Genomic DNA, 17,618 nt, shown 5'->3' with positions numbered 1-17,618 from the left:
AAGATCTCAACGAGTTTCTTAAAGTATAAAATCTGCGAATTCGATCGAAACTTTTTGCTCATTCGCTATTTAATGAAATTCCAAAGAGAATAAACAAAAAAAAAAAAGAAAAGAAAAGAAAAGAAAAAGAAAAAGAGCTGAACGATCAAGAATATTCTTGACCTTAACATATTATTTATCGCTTAACAGAGGATTTTTCGCAGCGATGAAAACATATTAGATCAGCGTCTTATTTCTTGTTTATATTTTCTCTGAGAATTCCTTTAAATGTAAATAGAGAGAGAGAGAGAGAGAGAGAGAGAGAGAGAGAGAGAGAGAGAGAGAGAGGGAGGGAGGAGAAACAGAAAGAAAACAAGACTAACGTTCGGTAAAAAGACAGATAGATTAATTCGAGGCTCTTGGATTACTTCGCATCGATCGACTTAGGCTAATTTTCGATCATGAAGGAATTTTTCTGTTCGGATCGCGAATTAAATCGAGAAGGGGAAAGCCACCAACGTCCCACGTTACATACCTATACATTCGCTTATGTATGGCTTTATATACGTAGCACGTATATATATCCGATAGCAGCGAATATATAACCCTCTGGGTATCGCGTTATGCCAGGGGCGTACGTGCTATAATTGCGATGGAAGCGAGGTGGTTAATAGGGCGTGGCAGCCCTTGCTCCCAAAGTTATTACTCCTCTATGTTATTGATACGAGTTCATTCGAAAAGGTCCACCGAGAATACGATCGGCAATATCGCACGATACTTATTTGCTTGTTCCTTTTTTTCGTGTTTTTATTCTTTTTTTTGTTCCTTTTTTATTTCATTTCTTTTTTTAATCTTCCTCGATCATTCTTTTTCTTTCGCTATAATCATTATTACGACCGTGACAAATTTTAATACTGGCTCTTTCACGAGGGTTCGAAAAATTCGCTGGGAGAGAGGCCGACGATCGAATAATTAATTCGATTCCTGCGAACAAACGTAATTAGTCAGAAGGAATGACGAAATAGATCGAAGAAATATTGTATCGTTAAAAGAAGGAAGAGCAAGATGAGGACTAGGTGGGGATAGTCGCATCTTCGATGCAAACGTTTGACCCCACCTTGACCTCTCCACCCCTCCCGTCTACCGACTTAATTCGAGCGGCAAACTAAGTTTCCGGTCTAACGGAGACGCAGCAGTAATACTCAGCTACTCGATTCTATATTCTATAACGAATGATTTTAGATGAGAAACGATCAGACCAATGTTCTTTGAGAAATCTCGAAATTCTTATTGGCGTCTTCAAGACAAACGAAAGATATTACTGATCCTTAATTAATTGAAATCGCAGCACCGATAAAGATAGCGGCGATTAATAGAGAATATTTGAGAAGAGGGAGAGAAAAAAACAGAAAAAGGAAAAAGAAAGAAAGGTGAGGGTAAAATGTTGACGGTTGTTTAGGCCGTTCAAAGGTCTAGAAAAAATTCTAAAGAGGCTCGAACTCGATGACCTCGTTTTTTTCCTTCCATCGACTTTATCCTTGAAAACGTTACACACCGATCGTGAAACTTTCTTACAAATTCGTCAAAAAAATAATGGAAGTAACACTCGAAATGGTAGAGACTCTTCTATTTTTTTTCTTTTTATCTTCGTTCCTTTTTAGTCGATGTACAGAGGTATTTCCTTTGTCTCTCTCTCTCTCTCTCTCTCTCTCTCTCTCTCTCTCTTTCGTCTTTATTTCGCGGAAAAGAAGCAAGATCTCTCATAATAATTTCTACACGGGTATCTTGAAAGTACGGTCGTTTTGCAATTACAAAATTTCACGTAGAATAAAGAAGAAAATATTATTTCTTTAGATATAAAATAACATACCGCGTTTATTCGCAAAGTTTTAAAAAGGTAATATAATCAAAGCAAGAGAGGTGGATGAAATCATTGAAGAAATAAACGAAGAAACGGGAGGGGAAGGAAAAAAAAAAGAAGAGATTTTAAAGAAAGGGTAGCATGAAGACGACGAGATGCAAAATATCTAATTTGAATTATAATACAGAAGGGTATGCAATTACTTGGCTCGAAATACGGCCCGTTATCCAGATATGTACATAAGGCGAGCATTAACCATTAAGACGTAAGGTAGGTGCACGCGTCGCGATACGCGAGCTCCGAACCCATGGACCCTTGACATGCCAGTCCCTTGACATGCAAATTCCACTAATTATAATAACAAATCGCGTTCGCGCGCGGCGACGGAGACACACCGGAATCACGTGACCGCGACGCATGTAAATGTTATAAACGCGATAGGAGAAACGCTAGCGGTCAACTCGATCTTATCGTTCGAGTCCTCGATTGTGAAATCCGTTGTACGTGTTTCGTCGTTGTAAACGTTCGGCATTGTAAGCGATTCCTGGCTCAACGAAACCTCGATCTCGAAGAGGAGAATATCTTCCTTCTAATTTGAATTGTTTTCTTTGTATGTATCTATGTAAGTACATGGTACTTACTCGGATTCGACTAGAGATTTCAGATTCTAATCCTATCAGGCTTCTCATTAGCGTCAATATTATTTTATCCTATATCTGTATTTATCACGAAATGGAATTTTTCTTATTCATTTTATCTTTTCTCTCTCTTTCAAAGAAAGCTAAACACGAAAATAATGACCTTGAATCATCGATGATTTTCATATTATATTTCACTGATATATAGATGTAATTATAAAAATACGATGGTCGATAGTCTAGTATTACGAAAGATGATTATGCAAAGACACAATATGTCGTTTGAACCGAGAAAAGAACAGAAAAAGATAGATAGATATATATATATATATACATAGAGAGAGAGAGAGAGAGAGAGAGGGAGGGAGAGAATAAGAGAATGAGAGAAAGAGATAAAGATAGATAGATAGATAGATAGACAGAGAAAAAGAGAGAGAGAGAGAGATACAGATAAGTAGGAGCGGAGAGGAACGAAAACATTGTGCAATCTTGTCATCATACTTTGTCAGTAATTGCATATTTACTGCATTGTCACGTGCGCTCTTCTTTCTTTCTCTACGGCCATCCGCCCAAGGATGTCATCCTTCTTTTCGTCATTGTTTCAGGATCACGCTCTGATAAAGCGTACCGGTTAAAACTCGCGATGACTACACTGCGTTGCTACTTCGTCTTCGAGAAAACGCGTCCGCATTTATTTCTACCTCGTTTAACACACCGCTCCTCCTAATTTATTATGCGCCTTAAAGGAAACGGTATGCGCACTATAAACGAATAACTCTTTCCTTCGTTTCGACGATCATTTCAACGGGAATAACGTGAAACGTCGTAATAAATCATACCGTTAATATTCTTACGCCAAAAGTAATAACTTATATATATATTTTTTTAATTTTGTTTTCTTTTTCTTTTTTTTTTCTTTTATTTTCATTCGATTAAATCATTACGATCGATCATCGAGAAAGAAAACACGAACTTTTGAATAATTCGACGATCTTCCTCTATCGGAATAATCGAATAAATAAATTGTTGCGTAGAATTTAAAAGGAATCTTGTATAAAAAATAATACGAATGTTAATTACGACTTCAGGTACGGAACGATTTTATTCCCATTATGTCGGACGGTATGGAGTGGAAGAGCGTTTTCATAAAAGAAAAAAAGATGCATGGAAAAAACTTGCTGAAGAAGAAATAAATATGTATTGAAGGAGCATCGAGTGATATAATAAATTCTCTTCACTTATCGGATCTGTTTCCAACAGTTCTAATTGTTTAATACGTACTTACGTAATAATATAGAAGAGCGAAAGAAAATTCAAAGAGGTATAAACACTTTTTCCTTTTTTTTTTTTTATATAACATTTATATCCGCGATACAGATCAATCGTAAAACATTACAGCGATATTTCTATTTGACGATCGGGAAACCGAGATCGAAAGAAACTCAGATTCGTTGCTAACAGAGGATTTCTTTGCTTTAAAAGCAGATCAATGTGTTCTCCGCAAGGTAAATCGAGGCACGATTTTTCGACGAATCGCGAAGAAGAAAATACAAGGAAGAAGAGTAGTACGGAGATCGATCCAACTGCTGCTACTGCTGCTGCTGCTGCTGCTACTGCTGCTGCTGCTGCTGCTGCTGCTACTGCTCAAAAAAGAGAGAGAGAGAGAGAGAGTACTCTGGGGTCTGCAGAGGCGCTTTTCACCGTGGCGATAAATTCTGGTACTTGCAAGCTCGGGGGTATGGACATACAGGTTGGTTCACCGTGCACGAAGAAAAGGAAAGAAGAAGAAAAAGAAGAAATAGAAGAGGGAGAGAGAGAGAGAGAGACAAAGACGAAAAAAAAAGAGGAGAAAGAAACTTACGATCGAGCACGCATAACGTTAACTCTTGCAAAGCTTTCGTGCAAAATATTTCGATTCCTTGGCATGACTCCCATCAGGTCGCCGAATTGATTATTGAACAAACAGCATGATACCTGACTTATAACCTTCTTCCTGACGTTTCAAGGAATATAACTAGCTGGTTTTGTCGTTGACAGGTAACTATGTATAATTTTCGAATATCTTGAATATACTGTTACATCGATATCGACATTGAGAAATCTTCAAATCAAAATATTTCGATGAAACGAATCTCTTTTTCGGTTCGATAAATTTCAAGTCGAAGTAAAAAATTTCAAAAGATTATCGAAGTAGATTATCGATAAGTAAAAAAATTTGAAGATATATAAAACTTAACAGAAGTATTCAAGAAGTCCTTTGCGTTCGAGTCCTGCTCGCGTGCGCCAAGGAACAAACAAAGGGAAAGGGAAAGAGGAAAGGAAAGAGGGGAGAAAAAGGGGAGAGAAGATTCGATCGAAGGCATCGTATTTCAAAGTCCCACGAAGGTATATTCGAATAAATTCAAACGAACAGATCAAACAGAGGTTTTTAACGTATAGCTGGTAATTAATTAATCTCCATAAAGATTCTATTCCTTAAATAAATATTCATTTCGTTCGGAGCGTACATAGTCAGCAATGGGGACAGCGAGTAGAACTGACAGCAGCAGTAGCAGCAGCAGCAGCAGAAGCAGAAGCAGCAGAAGCAGAAGCAGAAGCAGCAGCAGCAGCAGCAGCAGCAGCAGCAGCAGCAGCAGCAGCAGCAAGGCTGTTCGTGATTATCATTTATTCATCCACGTCCTCCGATGTGGAGACAGGAGAAATTAATTAAAAAAGATAGCTGCGCTAGTGATGTCGGTGGTGGTAGTGATGGTGATGGTGATGTTGGTGGTGGTAGTGATGGTGGTAGTGGTGGTGGTGATGGTGATGGTGGTGGTGGTGGTGGTGGTGGTGGTGGTGGTGGTGCTGCTGCTGCTGCTACTACTGCGAGTCTGTAGTAGTCGGCTCGGGGATTCAGCCAGAGCCTGAATTTCTTCGCTCGCGTGGGACGAACGTGGCGAGAGTGTAATTTAGTGTCCAACCTAACTTGACTCAGCAACGGCGGCGGCAACGGCAGCGGCAGCGGCAGCAGCAGTGGCGGCAGCGTGCACTCTCCGTCGAGAGGGGAACATTATTATTTCAGCGAATAGGCGCGAAACTACGCTAACCTTCCATCCTCCCTCCTTCCCCGCCCTTCATCAGCCCTCTCTTACGTTTCTCTCTAACCATCACCCAACGGCCTCGTTTGCTGGCGCACGAACGAGAAACTTTTGTCCCCTTTTCGTGACTACTTCTTCCTACTATTCTTTTTCGATTCGTCAAATCCAACGAACCTTTCCATTTTACGAAAGTATATGTAAATATATCACGATATTTAAGGAGATTCGTTAACGCTGAAAATGAAATTCTATCTCTTTCGTTTAATAAGTTTTTATAAATTCGTGATTAATATTTGGATTACTTTAGATCGTAAAAATAGTTGTGTAGTAATGTATAACGAAGCATAGTCGTTTAATTTATTATACGATAAGAAGAAAAAGAAAAAGAAGAAAAAGAAAAAAAAAGAAAAAGAAAGAAAGAGAAAAGAGTCGAGGGAAAAGAAGCTCCGGTTATAATTTTGCACGACGATAAGAAAAATCCATCGGTAGTAATCGTTATCCGCTTCTGCTCTTAAATGAGGCGCGATGAAATGCGATCTACTTAAGTTAAAGAGAGCTTTTCGTTTTCCAAGAGGAAAGGAGAAAAGACAGAAGCCACGCGTGTTCCAGCTCGAAGGGTTAAACGGCCGAAGAAGTAGAAAGAGAAAGAGAACTGTTAGGAACGGAGAAAGAGAGAAAGAGAGAGAGAGAGAGAGAGAGAGAGACAGAGAGTTGGACTTTAGCGACACGCTGCCACCAAATATCGATTCTCTCCGACCTCTTTCACCCTCTCTTTTTCTCTGTCTCTTTCTCTCTCAGAGACTTCTTCGTTCGACTTGAAAGCGTTTACGTTCGCACGTCACTTTCGGCGTGCACGAGAGGGTTGGCTTTGCATCATCATGCAATTGAAAATAGGGCGGATAGAAAGAGAAAGAGAAAGAGAAAGAGAGAGGGAGAGGGAGAGAGAAAGAGAAATCGAGATAGATAGATAAATAGACAAGCAAAGGAGAGGGAAGACTCGATGGAAAGAGTAACGGAGTGAGAGTAGTCGGTTTGGCGAACTTTGCCCGCAAGGTAGCAACTTCCGGATCGCGAATTGCCTTTAAGTCTTTCCTCTTATAGAACTCGAAAGTTTTTACGGCGACATATACATATCTCTACTAAGTGTGAACAATCGTTCGAGTCCTTCTAGTCTAACCTTTGTCAAACGTTTGTTTCTTTCGTATAATACGAAGAAACAACATTTAAAATTTTAATAACATTTAGAATATATTAGTACAGAAGTTAGATCTTTCACGTTTTATAAATCATCGATTATTATAATTTTTCTTACGAGACGAGTTAGGATTGTAATTCATATCGACAAAATTATTAGGGAAAAATGAGAAAAGAAAAAATGAAAAAGAAGAGAAAAAAAATAAGAAACTTCTTTTATTTTCCGCCCTTCGTCCTCATATTTTTCGCAAATCTTCTTAACCTTCGAGATATTTCACCAATGAGAAAGCACGATGGGTCGCGCCGTCGACGATACGAAGAAGGTATCTTTCCTGAGCTTTATTAACCACTCATGATTTACAGCGACCCTCGCCGGTGATACGTTTCCCTTCAAAATGAGCGCGCGTGTGGCGATTTAATTGCAAAACAGTACGGGAGAGGTGATTTACCGCGCTTCCGTTATGCTGGCCTATCCGATCGTGCCGAGTCGAACTCTTGAAAGTAAAATATTCCTTACCACGTAGATCGATTAAAAAGAATCGGCGGGATTAAAAGGACTTTAATGAACCTATTTGTTTGGCCTGATACGAATCGACCCTCGTTTACGTTAAAAAATAAAAAGAAAAAGAGAAAATAAAAAAGACGATATAGAGTAATAAAATAATTGTTAAAAGAGAATTAAAAGAAGAGAAAGAAATGAAAAAAAAGCATAAAGATATTAAAGGACTTAACAAATGAAAATCAAAAAAAATGGGTAAAAGGATCCAATTTTCCAATTGGTATTCATATAATCCATTAAGAATCCTTTGGATAAATTTACTGATATTAAAATGTACGTACTTTTTCATACGCTTACTACTCGTAAAAGTAGTAATAATTATAGAGAGCCACGTTGAGGTCGGACCAGTTGCATAGGTTGTATGGCTTCCGTAATACTTGATCGATACTACCGTATAGCAAAGTGCTCCAGAATATGTGTGTCGTATAAAGTTATATTCTCTTCGATGGTATAGATACTTACTTTTAAAAATTCACCATGCGAAACGCGCTTTCATCGTTATACCTTCTGCAGTTACAATCGATTTGCTTGGATCAAAGATACCAAATTTTCGATTTAATACGGAGAATGAAATATCAAGGACGTTCAGAATTATTGGCTATGATTTTAAATAATCTGCGTAGCTACATTTCGTGCCTTTCAACGGGGGAAAAAAAAAAAAAGAAGAAAAAAATTGCAAATTAATGAATAAAACGATGCTATTGGTGAGAAAGAAAAAAAAAAGAAAAGAAAAAAGGAGAAAGACTTGTAACCTTTCGTAGATACGATAGATTCGTCATTCATACGATAGGTAAAGGGTCAAAGGGGATAAGGTAAGAAGGGTCGGTAGCGTTTACAAACGTGAGTATTCTCGAGGCTCAATAGAACACAGCAAGCACAGGTAGGTAACCGCAAGTTCGGGCCAAAGTCTAACAGACACGACACACCTCCGACCTTTCTATCGATCTGTGGCCGGAGGTTTTACGCGTCCTCCGCCCTCTCTGTAAGTTCGCATCGACTCTCTCCCTCTAACTTCAGACGCGTAGTCCTCGCGCGAGGAGCTGGAAAGCGAATGGAAGAGCCCTCGTCGAGACTCGGCGAATGTTTCTCATCCGCCCTTTCCGACCGTTTCCAAGCAGCACTATACTCTCCCTTTCCCTATACGCACCTCCCACTGCCCTCCCCTCCCCTCCCCTCCCCTCCCACTCCCCTTCCCCTTTCTCCTACTCGCTCGTTTTTATATATTCCCACTTTGTGTTTTTCTTTTTTACGTAGTATAGCTTTGAACTCTCAAAAGAAGGAAAGCCGATCGATGATACGCTATTTACGATTTTCGCTATTACGAATTTCCTTTGATCTAATCAACAGTGTATTCTTTTCTTTTTCTTTTTCTCTCTTTTTTTTTTTTTTAACATTATCTAAAAGATGGAACGTTAAAGTGAAAAAAAGAGAAAAGAAAAGTTTCTTAAATAATGTTTTATTCTTAGAATCGGTATGCCTCTAACTCGAGATCTCTTATATACTCTCTTTAATTCTCGAAATATCTCCAATGGAAACATTTTAGACGAATTCTCTTTGATCGTTTTTATACAATCGAAAGGCGCGATTTTGTTCATGATAGTATACGCATGATAAAGTCGTGGACAAGGCCAGAAATAAAAATCATAAGTCGAAAAGGATAGTCCCGTGTCTTCGTCGACGCGTTGAGTCACGAGCAACGATAGAAAGAGGTAGTTGGGGGAGGAGGGATCGAAACAGAAAAAGAGAAATAGAGATAGAGATAGAGATAGAGATAGAGATAGAGATAGAGATAGAGATAGAGATAAAGAGAGATAGAAAGAGAGACAGAGAGAGAGAGAGAGAGAGAGAGAGAGAGAGAGAGAGAGTCATGCGCGAATCGAGAGGCTACGTGCCATCTCTGCACAGGGCTTTGCAACGAAAGAGAGAGAGAGAGTCACTCACCTATTTTAAGTGTTACAAAGATAGCAATGGTATAACTACGTTAGAATCTATTTAAAGGAGTCGAAAATTCGATTTCTTTTCGCTGGATAGCGTAGAAGTCCCGATGGAGATACGCGGAAAGTTATTTAACGCGGTACTTGATTTCTCTCTCAGTCTCCGTTGAGGATCCTCCTGATCGTCGGCGTCGCCGTCGTTCTCGTTGTCGTCGTCTTTTTTCTCTTCGGCCGAATTTGGGTGCCGGCTCATGGAGAAATATTTGAACCGAAATTACGGAGATTCGAAGTAGCTAAAAATATATACGGTCGAAGGAAAGTATGGATGGCGCGCGGAATCGCACGCCTATACATATTTTACATACGCATGCGTGCGCGTGCCTACATGCGTGAGTATGCTAGCGTATACTTATATCTTTTGAAGATCGCGAATCGTCGGCACGTGCATCCCTATTTATTTCTCTTAAAATATCTTCGTTAATGGATGACCACCGGGCCCCGTTCGAATAGGTAGAAAACAGAATAAGAGAGAGAGAGAAAAAGAGAGAGAGAGAGAAAGAGAAAAAGAGAGAGCGAGCGAGAGATAGAGAGAAGGGAGAAGGAACGAGTAGGACGATATTTCTAGAATAAGCGACGTGAATTCATCGCCGGAACGACTTTTCGTCACGCTGGAAATTAGTTGAGAAACGCGAAGGTTTATCGCGTCGTAAAGCGCGGGGAAATTTCGCGATGGTACGGCCGCGCTAAACCTTCTTACCGTCAAAATACGAACGCTTGAATTGGATGTGCGAGAAATACCTATGTATGTGTATATATATATATATATATATATATATATATATATATGTACGTATATATCTTTTACCTATATACGCGCGTAGACGCATTCACACGCGCGTACTATCTTTATTAATTCTTTAATTAAGTCCATTAATTAGATAAAAACGAGAATTTAAAATTTTCCCGCGTACGAATGAATATCAATTAGAAAAAAAAAAAGAAAAGAAAAAAGGAAGGAAATTAAAGGGACGTTCTTATTCGTTGATATTGCGCGAATAAAATATCTCGTCAGAAATAAATTAGAAATAAATTCGATATATGAACATATTATTCTTCGATAATAATAATAGTAATAATAATAACAATAATAATAATAATAATAATAATAATAATAATAATAATAATAATAATAATAATAATAATAATCCGACAAATCGATAATTATTATATGATGAAATTATGATCAATGTGAGTTGGAAGAATAGTTATTCGCAAATCTCTAAAGAAAATTCATCTGGACGATAAATTAGGATCGGCTGAAAGAGCGTGCATGTTAAAATTTTATCGAGCTTATCAACGGCTGAGCGAGAGGCGGAGAGTGGATCGAAAGGAGAGCAACGATGATATGTAATCAGATCATTATGTATAGAGCATATGTCTGCAGTAAGTAATCCGTTGAACGACAGAAGCGAGAAGATAGACGATGAAACGAAAAGAGTGTGAGAGAGGGAGAACGTAAGAGAGAAAGAGAGAGAGAGAGAGAGAGAGAGAGAGAGAGAGAGAGAGAGAGAGTGAGAGAGGAGAGAGGAAAGGGAGGAAGTGGAAAATACTGAATGACGCTAGCCGTACTATAGTGTCGTTACGTATAAGAGTACATACATATGTAAAAGGTTGTATATCTAGGGATATGAACGGAGTTAATACTAGCGAGTCACGAATCACTATTATTTTAGATGGTACTTCGTATAGCTGATATCTGTCATCCTCCTTCATGCTGCTAAATATATTTCCGACGAGTGCGAAAAAGAGAAATCAAAGAATGGAGATAGGTAGTTGGAATGATAAAGAGAAAGAAGGAAAACGTTGTGCGGAATTTATTGAGGGTGCCACGAGAAAGAGATAGAATGAGATTTTGCTCTAAAGAGTAGTAGGCTAAATAACGTGGCAAGGCCGACCAATGTATTTTAGTGACCTGAACCTTCTCTCGGAAGATTCAAGATAGCTCTCGGCTTCGTTTCTAGACAATGAACGTAGTGCTTCGATTCGATGACGATCTAATCGAGCGTTTAAAGATTCAATTAGGTATATTGTGGTCGATAAAATTCCGAGAGTGTTGGAATAAAATAGAAAATAAAGGAAAACGTGGGAAAGAAACGTAAGTAGCGCAGATAATAAATAGAAAATAACGACAGGGTCTTAATCATCGATGATATATCATATTATTCTAATCCGAAAATTACATCGGCATCGAATAATATTTAATATGAGTGATTTCTATAAAATATATCAAAATATTTCTCTTTTGTTGTTCATCTGTTTAACGATTAACAGAATTGTATGCGCGAAACTTGTACCAAGCTTATTTAAATTAGTTTAGTTTTGTACGATGTGCGATAGAAGAGCGTGCACGCGCGCACGTAATGGAGATTCGTATTTTATTCATATATTCGTTGCGATACGATAAACACGGAACGGAAATGTGCAAAGGCCGGGCGCGACTGATAAAAGTAAGTCGCCCGAAGGTGGATAAATCGAAGAGAAATATTTCGAGAAAACAATTTCCTTAAAGTTTATCATTTTCAATGTAAAACTTTGTGTTAAGTAAGAAATATCGTATATACATACGTTTAAAATAATATACATATTATTTCTAAGTTTTAGTCTAGTACTCTTACGTATGTAAATATGTATATAAATATGTATGTATCGATCATTCTACAAAATTTTAACGAAATCAATCGAATCGAATAAAATAATAAATATTCGATCTTATTCGGATGTAAGAAATTCTTTTCTTTTCTTTTTTCCTTTTTGAAAAAGTCGATCGATTTTCGTTAATAAATAAAAAAAAATGTATAGAAGGATTAAATAGACGAGAGGAAAAGGTTTTTTAAATTCTAAGAAGATTTTGAGATTATCGTTTACGAAACATCAGCACGGTAAAACTTTGTATGCCATGATGTCCACCCACTCGGTTTCTAAAACAAACTTTATCGCGCGAAACCGGGCCCGATGTACGACTCGTAAGTCGTGTAGTTTCAGGACAAACAACTTGCTCGATGAAACTTACATTTTCCTCCAGTTGGAAGTGGGTCGATAACTTATGCGACGAATCTCTTGATATTTCTCGGTGCGAATCAACTGGTCAGTGATCCTATTGCGTCTATCGCCGAATAAAAATGAAATCAATTCGATTCGACGCTCGAAGTAAATTCGTTTGACAACGAATATAAAATGTTGATCGAACGATCGGTCTCGTGGCAATTTCAAACGACGAAAATAATATCGTACGTTTTCTTAAAAAGAGAAAACAAAAAAAAAAAGAAAAAAGAAAAAAGAAACGTAATTTAATTTCACGATCACACGAGAGATCTAAATAATTCACACGACAATCTATGTACTATTCGAAGCGACACAATATTCACGAATATTATTTAACCAAAATCGATGCTGCAAAAAACGATGACGGATAGATAAAAAATACAATACACTGTCTATTCGTTTCATTCGCACTTTATCTTTCTTCCTTCGGCGAATCTAAATAAGACGGATAAACGTCTTTTTCGAGTTAACCAATCGAGTGCTCGTAATGGTGCTCGTGCACCTTCGGATTCTCGGTCGGCTTTGTCCGGTAGCAAACGCGTGTAATCAAGTGGTATAAATAATTCCGACGCGTAGCCACGAACCAACCGACCGAACGAAGCACGTTCCCCCGTTATGACCTGCCAGAGCTGGAACGTGGACTCGAAGCTACCCCTCCTACCCTTCTATCCATTTCTCTCTCTCTCTCTCTCTCTCTTTCTTTCTCTCTCCCTCCCCCTCTTTCCACCCACGCGAACGAAAGGGGAATGCACCACCTCCGCGGTAGTTAATTGCAACGCGAATAACGATAAGTACGGCTTGCCTCTCCCTCGTGGCCCTCGATAATAATTATTACGTGCGAACGGAGCTACGTAAGAGCCCTTCGAAAAAACGATTATCTACGCGTAATCGATCCAACAATCTTTTTTCAACGATACTTAAGACGATGATTAAATTTACTCAAGATCTAATCAAGATAAATCAAGACATTGCTCCTTTTGGTTTTCCCTCTTTTCTCCTTGGAAAAAAAGGAAGGAAAAGAAAAAAGAAAAAAAATCTTTCGATTACATTCCGTAACACGTGTCATATAAAAAATAATGAAGTTTCATCGAACGCGTCTTTAGATTCTTTAATATGATGCATCGTCGTCGTCGTCGTCCTTTTCATACGATCTTACGATAATTTTTGTGGATCGTTAGAAGCCGTAAAAAATAGATAAAAATTATGCATTCCGTTTGATCCTTGGAAGGTGAACACGTTTCAGTTGCAATCTTTTCAGCAAATTCGTAGACGCTAAAAATCGAAATGAAAACGATAAAAGACTCAATCGAAAGGGTTAGTTTTCTACAAACACTTCGCGGAACGAATTTATCGTCGTATCATAAACAGCAAAGATAATCATCTACTTTTTATTTCTTGTCAAAGGCGGAACGCGTCTATTACTTTGCGTAATGGAGTTCTTAGATTCGAACACGAACATCATGGATATGTATTTACGTATGTATTTACGTGCCGTGTTCTTTATTAAATAACAGTACGAAAGATACTGAGGCTTAAGTAATTAGAAGTTAGTTACGCTGCCAGTGGGAATATCGTTCTAACGATAAACTCGATTAAATTAGAGTAATAAGGAAACGATTTCATTGATAACGGTCAATGTAGAATGGACGGTCTACAAGTCTACAAAGTACAAGTCGGCCTTTCAAAACAGAATCACGAATTAATCCGTTTAGGATATTTGAACGTTTTCCTTTTAATTAAACTAATCAGACGCGAATAAACGTTAAGAAAGTAATATATGATCGTTCTATTTATAGGACGACATTTTAAGGAATAATAATGACGCTTACTTCCTATGCCGATATTTCTTTTTCTTTTTCTTTTCTTCACTTTTATTTCTTTTTTTTTTCTTTTTTGACGAATTTACGTATTTTTATGAGGATAAATGTCAGCGTTTACGTCAATGAAGCGATAAATTGTCAATTTAAAAGTCAATCGTTTCGAACGAATAATAAATGATACCGAAATATGTGAGAAATATTTTTCCTATCGTATTTTTCGTGCCGTAAGCGTTAAGAAATCGATATGACCAGAACAACGACAACGAGGCTGAGAACAGAGAACGGTCGAGGAACGTCTTCGAACGATGCGAAACATCGCGAATACCTCCTATTATCGCTCGGTCGACCGCTAGAATGCCGTTAGACGACGCTCGACTCTATTGTCACGGCCGCGTAATACGTGCTCGTGCGCGCGTGTCCATCATTTATTCTACCAACGAGAAACCTCGCGATTTCGAGTCAGACGCGATAAACGTTTTACTTCTTTCGTTTCTTTTTCTTATATATTTTTTCCTTCTCTCTCTTTTTTTTCTTCCCTTTTTTCCAAATTTCTGAAAAGAGTCATCGCGACATCGAATATCCTAATGGATTCTATACTTCTCTGTTAATAATAATTAGAATAAAACGACGTAATCGTAAAACGATCTCAACCATAATTTCATTTATTTTATTCCTCCTTCATTTTATTAATTCAATTATGCACTTAATCTATCGACTTGGCTCGACTTTCTAAAAATAAATACGACGGGACGATTAAAACAATTTCAATTAAAAACGAACGATCTTATCTAATAATGAAAATTGAACGAAAATACAATAGAAATCCTTTTGACATAATATCGATCGATTATTTACGATATAAGAAGATTCGTGAATGAAATTTGATATAAATGTAGTTTCTTTTTTTTTTTATCCATTTCGTTACTAAAACGTTCTCAAATATCGTGTCTAAATCATAGAGAAAAACAAACGTACCATCATTCCAGGCAGCGTAATGGAGCAAATTGACGGGTCGGATATAAGATTCTTCTTTCAGAGGCGGGCCACCCGGGCCCAAGGCCCTGGTTGTGCCGGGCCCACCATACCCTTTTTTCGATCACGCGCTTTCTATCCTCGCTCGATCACTTTATTTAAATCTTTCTCGGTTCGACGCACTTCTGTCTCCCTTTCCCTCTCTTTTCGTTCGAAATGCACAGTCCACCGGTGGTTCACTAGATTTTCTTTCTTTCTTTCTTTCCTTTTTCTTCTTCTTCTTTTTTTCTTAATACGTCCGACAAACTTTCAATAATCAACGACAAAATTCGACTTGGGTCGCTCTTCCAGCGAGCGCATCCAAGATTTACACTAATTCTACACTTTTTTCACTGTACGAGTGTAATACCTTTCGAATGTTCTTTCGGAATTTCTCAGTTCCTTTTTCACTTCGTGTATCGATGAATCGATGAAGAGAGAAAAGAAAAAGAAAAAAAGGCAAAATAAAAAATAAAGAGAGAAAGAGAGAAAGAAAGAGAGAGAGAGAGAGAGAGAGAGAGAAAGAGTATACAAAGATCGATTCGACGAATAACAACGACGAGCGAACGTTGATGCTCGTTTTCGAACAAGTCCAATGGCTTTATATTATTATTACAAAAGCGTTATCGGCTCGCCTTGCAGATACCGGCGAAGTTCTACGTGCGCGGAAGGTCGTCGGAGTTTGTTTAACGCTATCGTCAGCGAACAACACGACGAAAACCACGCGATATATCTCTCTCCTCGAAGGAATATTTTTTAAAATGTTCCAATTCCCTCACGGAAATACATTTGAATTTCTATGACTATTGATATATCTCCTTCTTCTTCTTAATTATTTATTATTTGACTAGCTATCACTTTGAATCGATCGTCTTTGGAGCTATCGTAGGAAGGACCAATCGTTTCTTCTTCCTCTCTTTCCCTTTTCATCCCCTCTTCAAAATCTCTTTTTCAAGATCTTCTTCGTTTTTTTGTCTGTCTTTCTTCTTCTTCTTCTTCTTCTTCTTGTTTTAATTGCTTCACAGAGCGAAAATGCGAAAGAATGACAGAGACAAAGAGCAGACCTGTCCGAAAGGCGTTTCGCGGATCGCGTAATCTACACGGAACGTTCTGTGACCTCTTGACACCGACGAGTTTTTCAGGCAGCGCCGATGCAACTGACCGATAACACGTCAACGCACGGATAACATTGACATAGAAAAACACTCGCTGTCCGTAGTAGCGTACTCTTCGAGTCGTCGAAAAGTACGAAGAGCTGTGAAAGCTTTAACCTCCTGTCTCCCTCTTCTTCGCCCCTTTTCGATCGGTTTCGAAGAAAATAGGATTACTCGAGGTTGCTTGCGGCATTTATATTAAACACTAGAACGAACGTTAGCACCTTTCTTTGGAATGACGTCTTTGTTGCTTTAGAAGAAAGAACTTGCCGATCTCTTCTGGAAAAAATGTCAAATGTAGAACGTTTCGTAAGGTAGAACGACGTAGATTTTCCCTCGTAAATCGTCAACAGGTGGTTTTGCGAGCGAGCGAGCGAGAGCAAGAGAGCGAGAGCGAGAGCGAGAGCGAGAGAGAGAGAGAGAGAAAGAGAGCTCGGTCGATGAGAAACGTTCGTTGCGCGGAAGAACGATCAAGAAAAGTGTGCTTGTCCTCTCCCTCTCTCCCTGCCTCTTTTCCACTACGGCGGAGACGAAGGAACGGGAAAAGTCTGCGGCGGAACGGCCGGATCAACGGGCATCGGCCGGCCACTCGCGAGATTCCAACGACGAGACTCGAAATATGTCAGGGACCTCTCAACTGGACGGCCTTTTCTCTCTCTTTCTTACGTCTTAAACAGTCTTCCGTTCGTTTTTATTCCCTTCGGATCGGAGGATCGAGAACGTTTCGACGAGGATCGGAACGGCTTCGCCGTCGTCCTCGTCCTCCTCGTCGTTCTCCACGCAGCGGTCTCGGCTCTTAGATAAAACTTCTCGTCGTCGATGACGTTTCCCTCCTCGCGGTGCTCTCGCGAGAGGATGAGGAGGAGAAGGCGGAAGAGGCCGACTGGATTCTTTCATACGCGAACATCGGCCGGCTACTCTCGTGCCGTGCTCTCTTACTTCTACTCGTATTCTCCGTCCTTCTCTCCCTTTTTCTTCGCACCTTTTATCGACAATGTCCTTGCCACTCCAACCTTGGGGATACACTTCTTTTCCTTTATCGATCTTATCTTCTCTCACCTAATATATATATACATATATAATATATATATACATACATATATATACACACATATATATATATATATATATAGCTACATCGAAGATTTAACCAATTAGAAACTCCAAGAGTTTTAGGAGATACGAACAGACGAGACAGACAGACAGAGGAAAATGGAGAGTCATCGAAAAAGAAGAGAAAAAGACTGAGAACCAGAGAGAGAGAGAGAGAGAGAGAGAGGGAGGGAGAG

At 38.8% G+C, this 17,618-nt stretch overlaps 1 protein-coding gene across 6 annotated transcripts in view; it reads right to left on the bottom strand.

Moving 5' to 3' along the window:
- The window catches only part of LOC127072773 (neurogenic protein mastermind-like), a 158,478-nt gene that overhangs the window by 60,476 nt on the left and 80,384 nt on the right, over positions 1 to 17,618 (bottom strand). For 3 of the 6 annotated variants that reach the window (XM_051013478.1, XM_051013480.1, XM_051013479.1), the window contains exon 2: positions 15,140 to 17,388. The exons of the other annotated variants lie outside the window; for them this stretch is intronic. In XM_051013478.1, the coding sequence (XP_050869435.1) occupies positions 15,140 to 15,145 (6 nt within the window). In that variant the 5' untranslated portion in view covers positions 15,146 to 17,388. The remainder of the gene's footprint in view (positions 1 to 15,139; positions 17,389 to 17,618) is intronic. 6 annotated transcript variants of the gene reach the window in all.

This window comes from Vespula vulgaris, chromosome 2, assembly GCF_905475345.1.
Source record: "Vespula vulgaris chromosome 2, iyVesVulg1.1, whole genome shotgun sequence".
Classification (NCBI taxonomy): domain Eukaryota; kingdom Metazoa; phylum Arthropoda; class Insecta; order Hymenoptera; family Vespidae; genus Vespula; species Vespula vulgaris.
The sequence above is the reverse complement of the archived record's forward strand: the minus strand, read 5'-3'. Positions and strand labels throughout refer to the sequence as shown.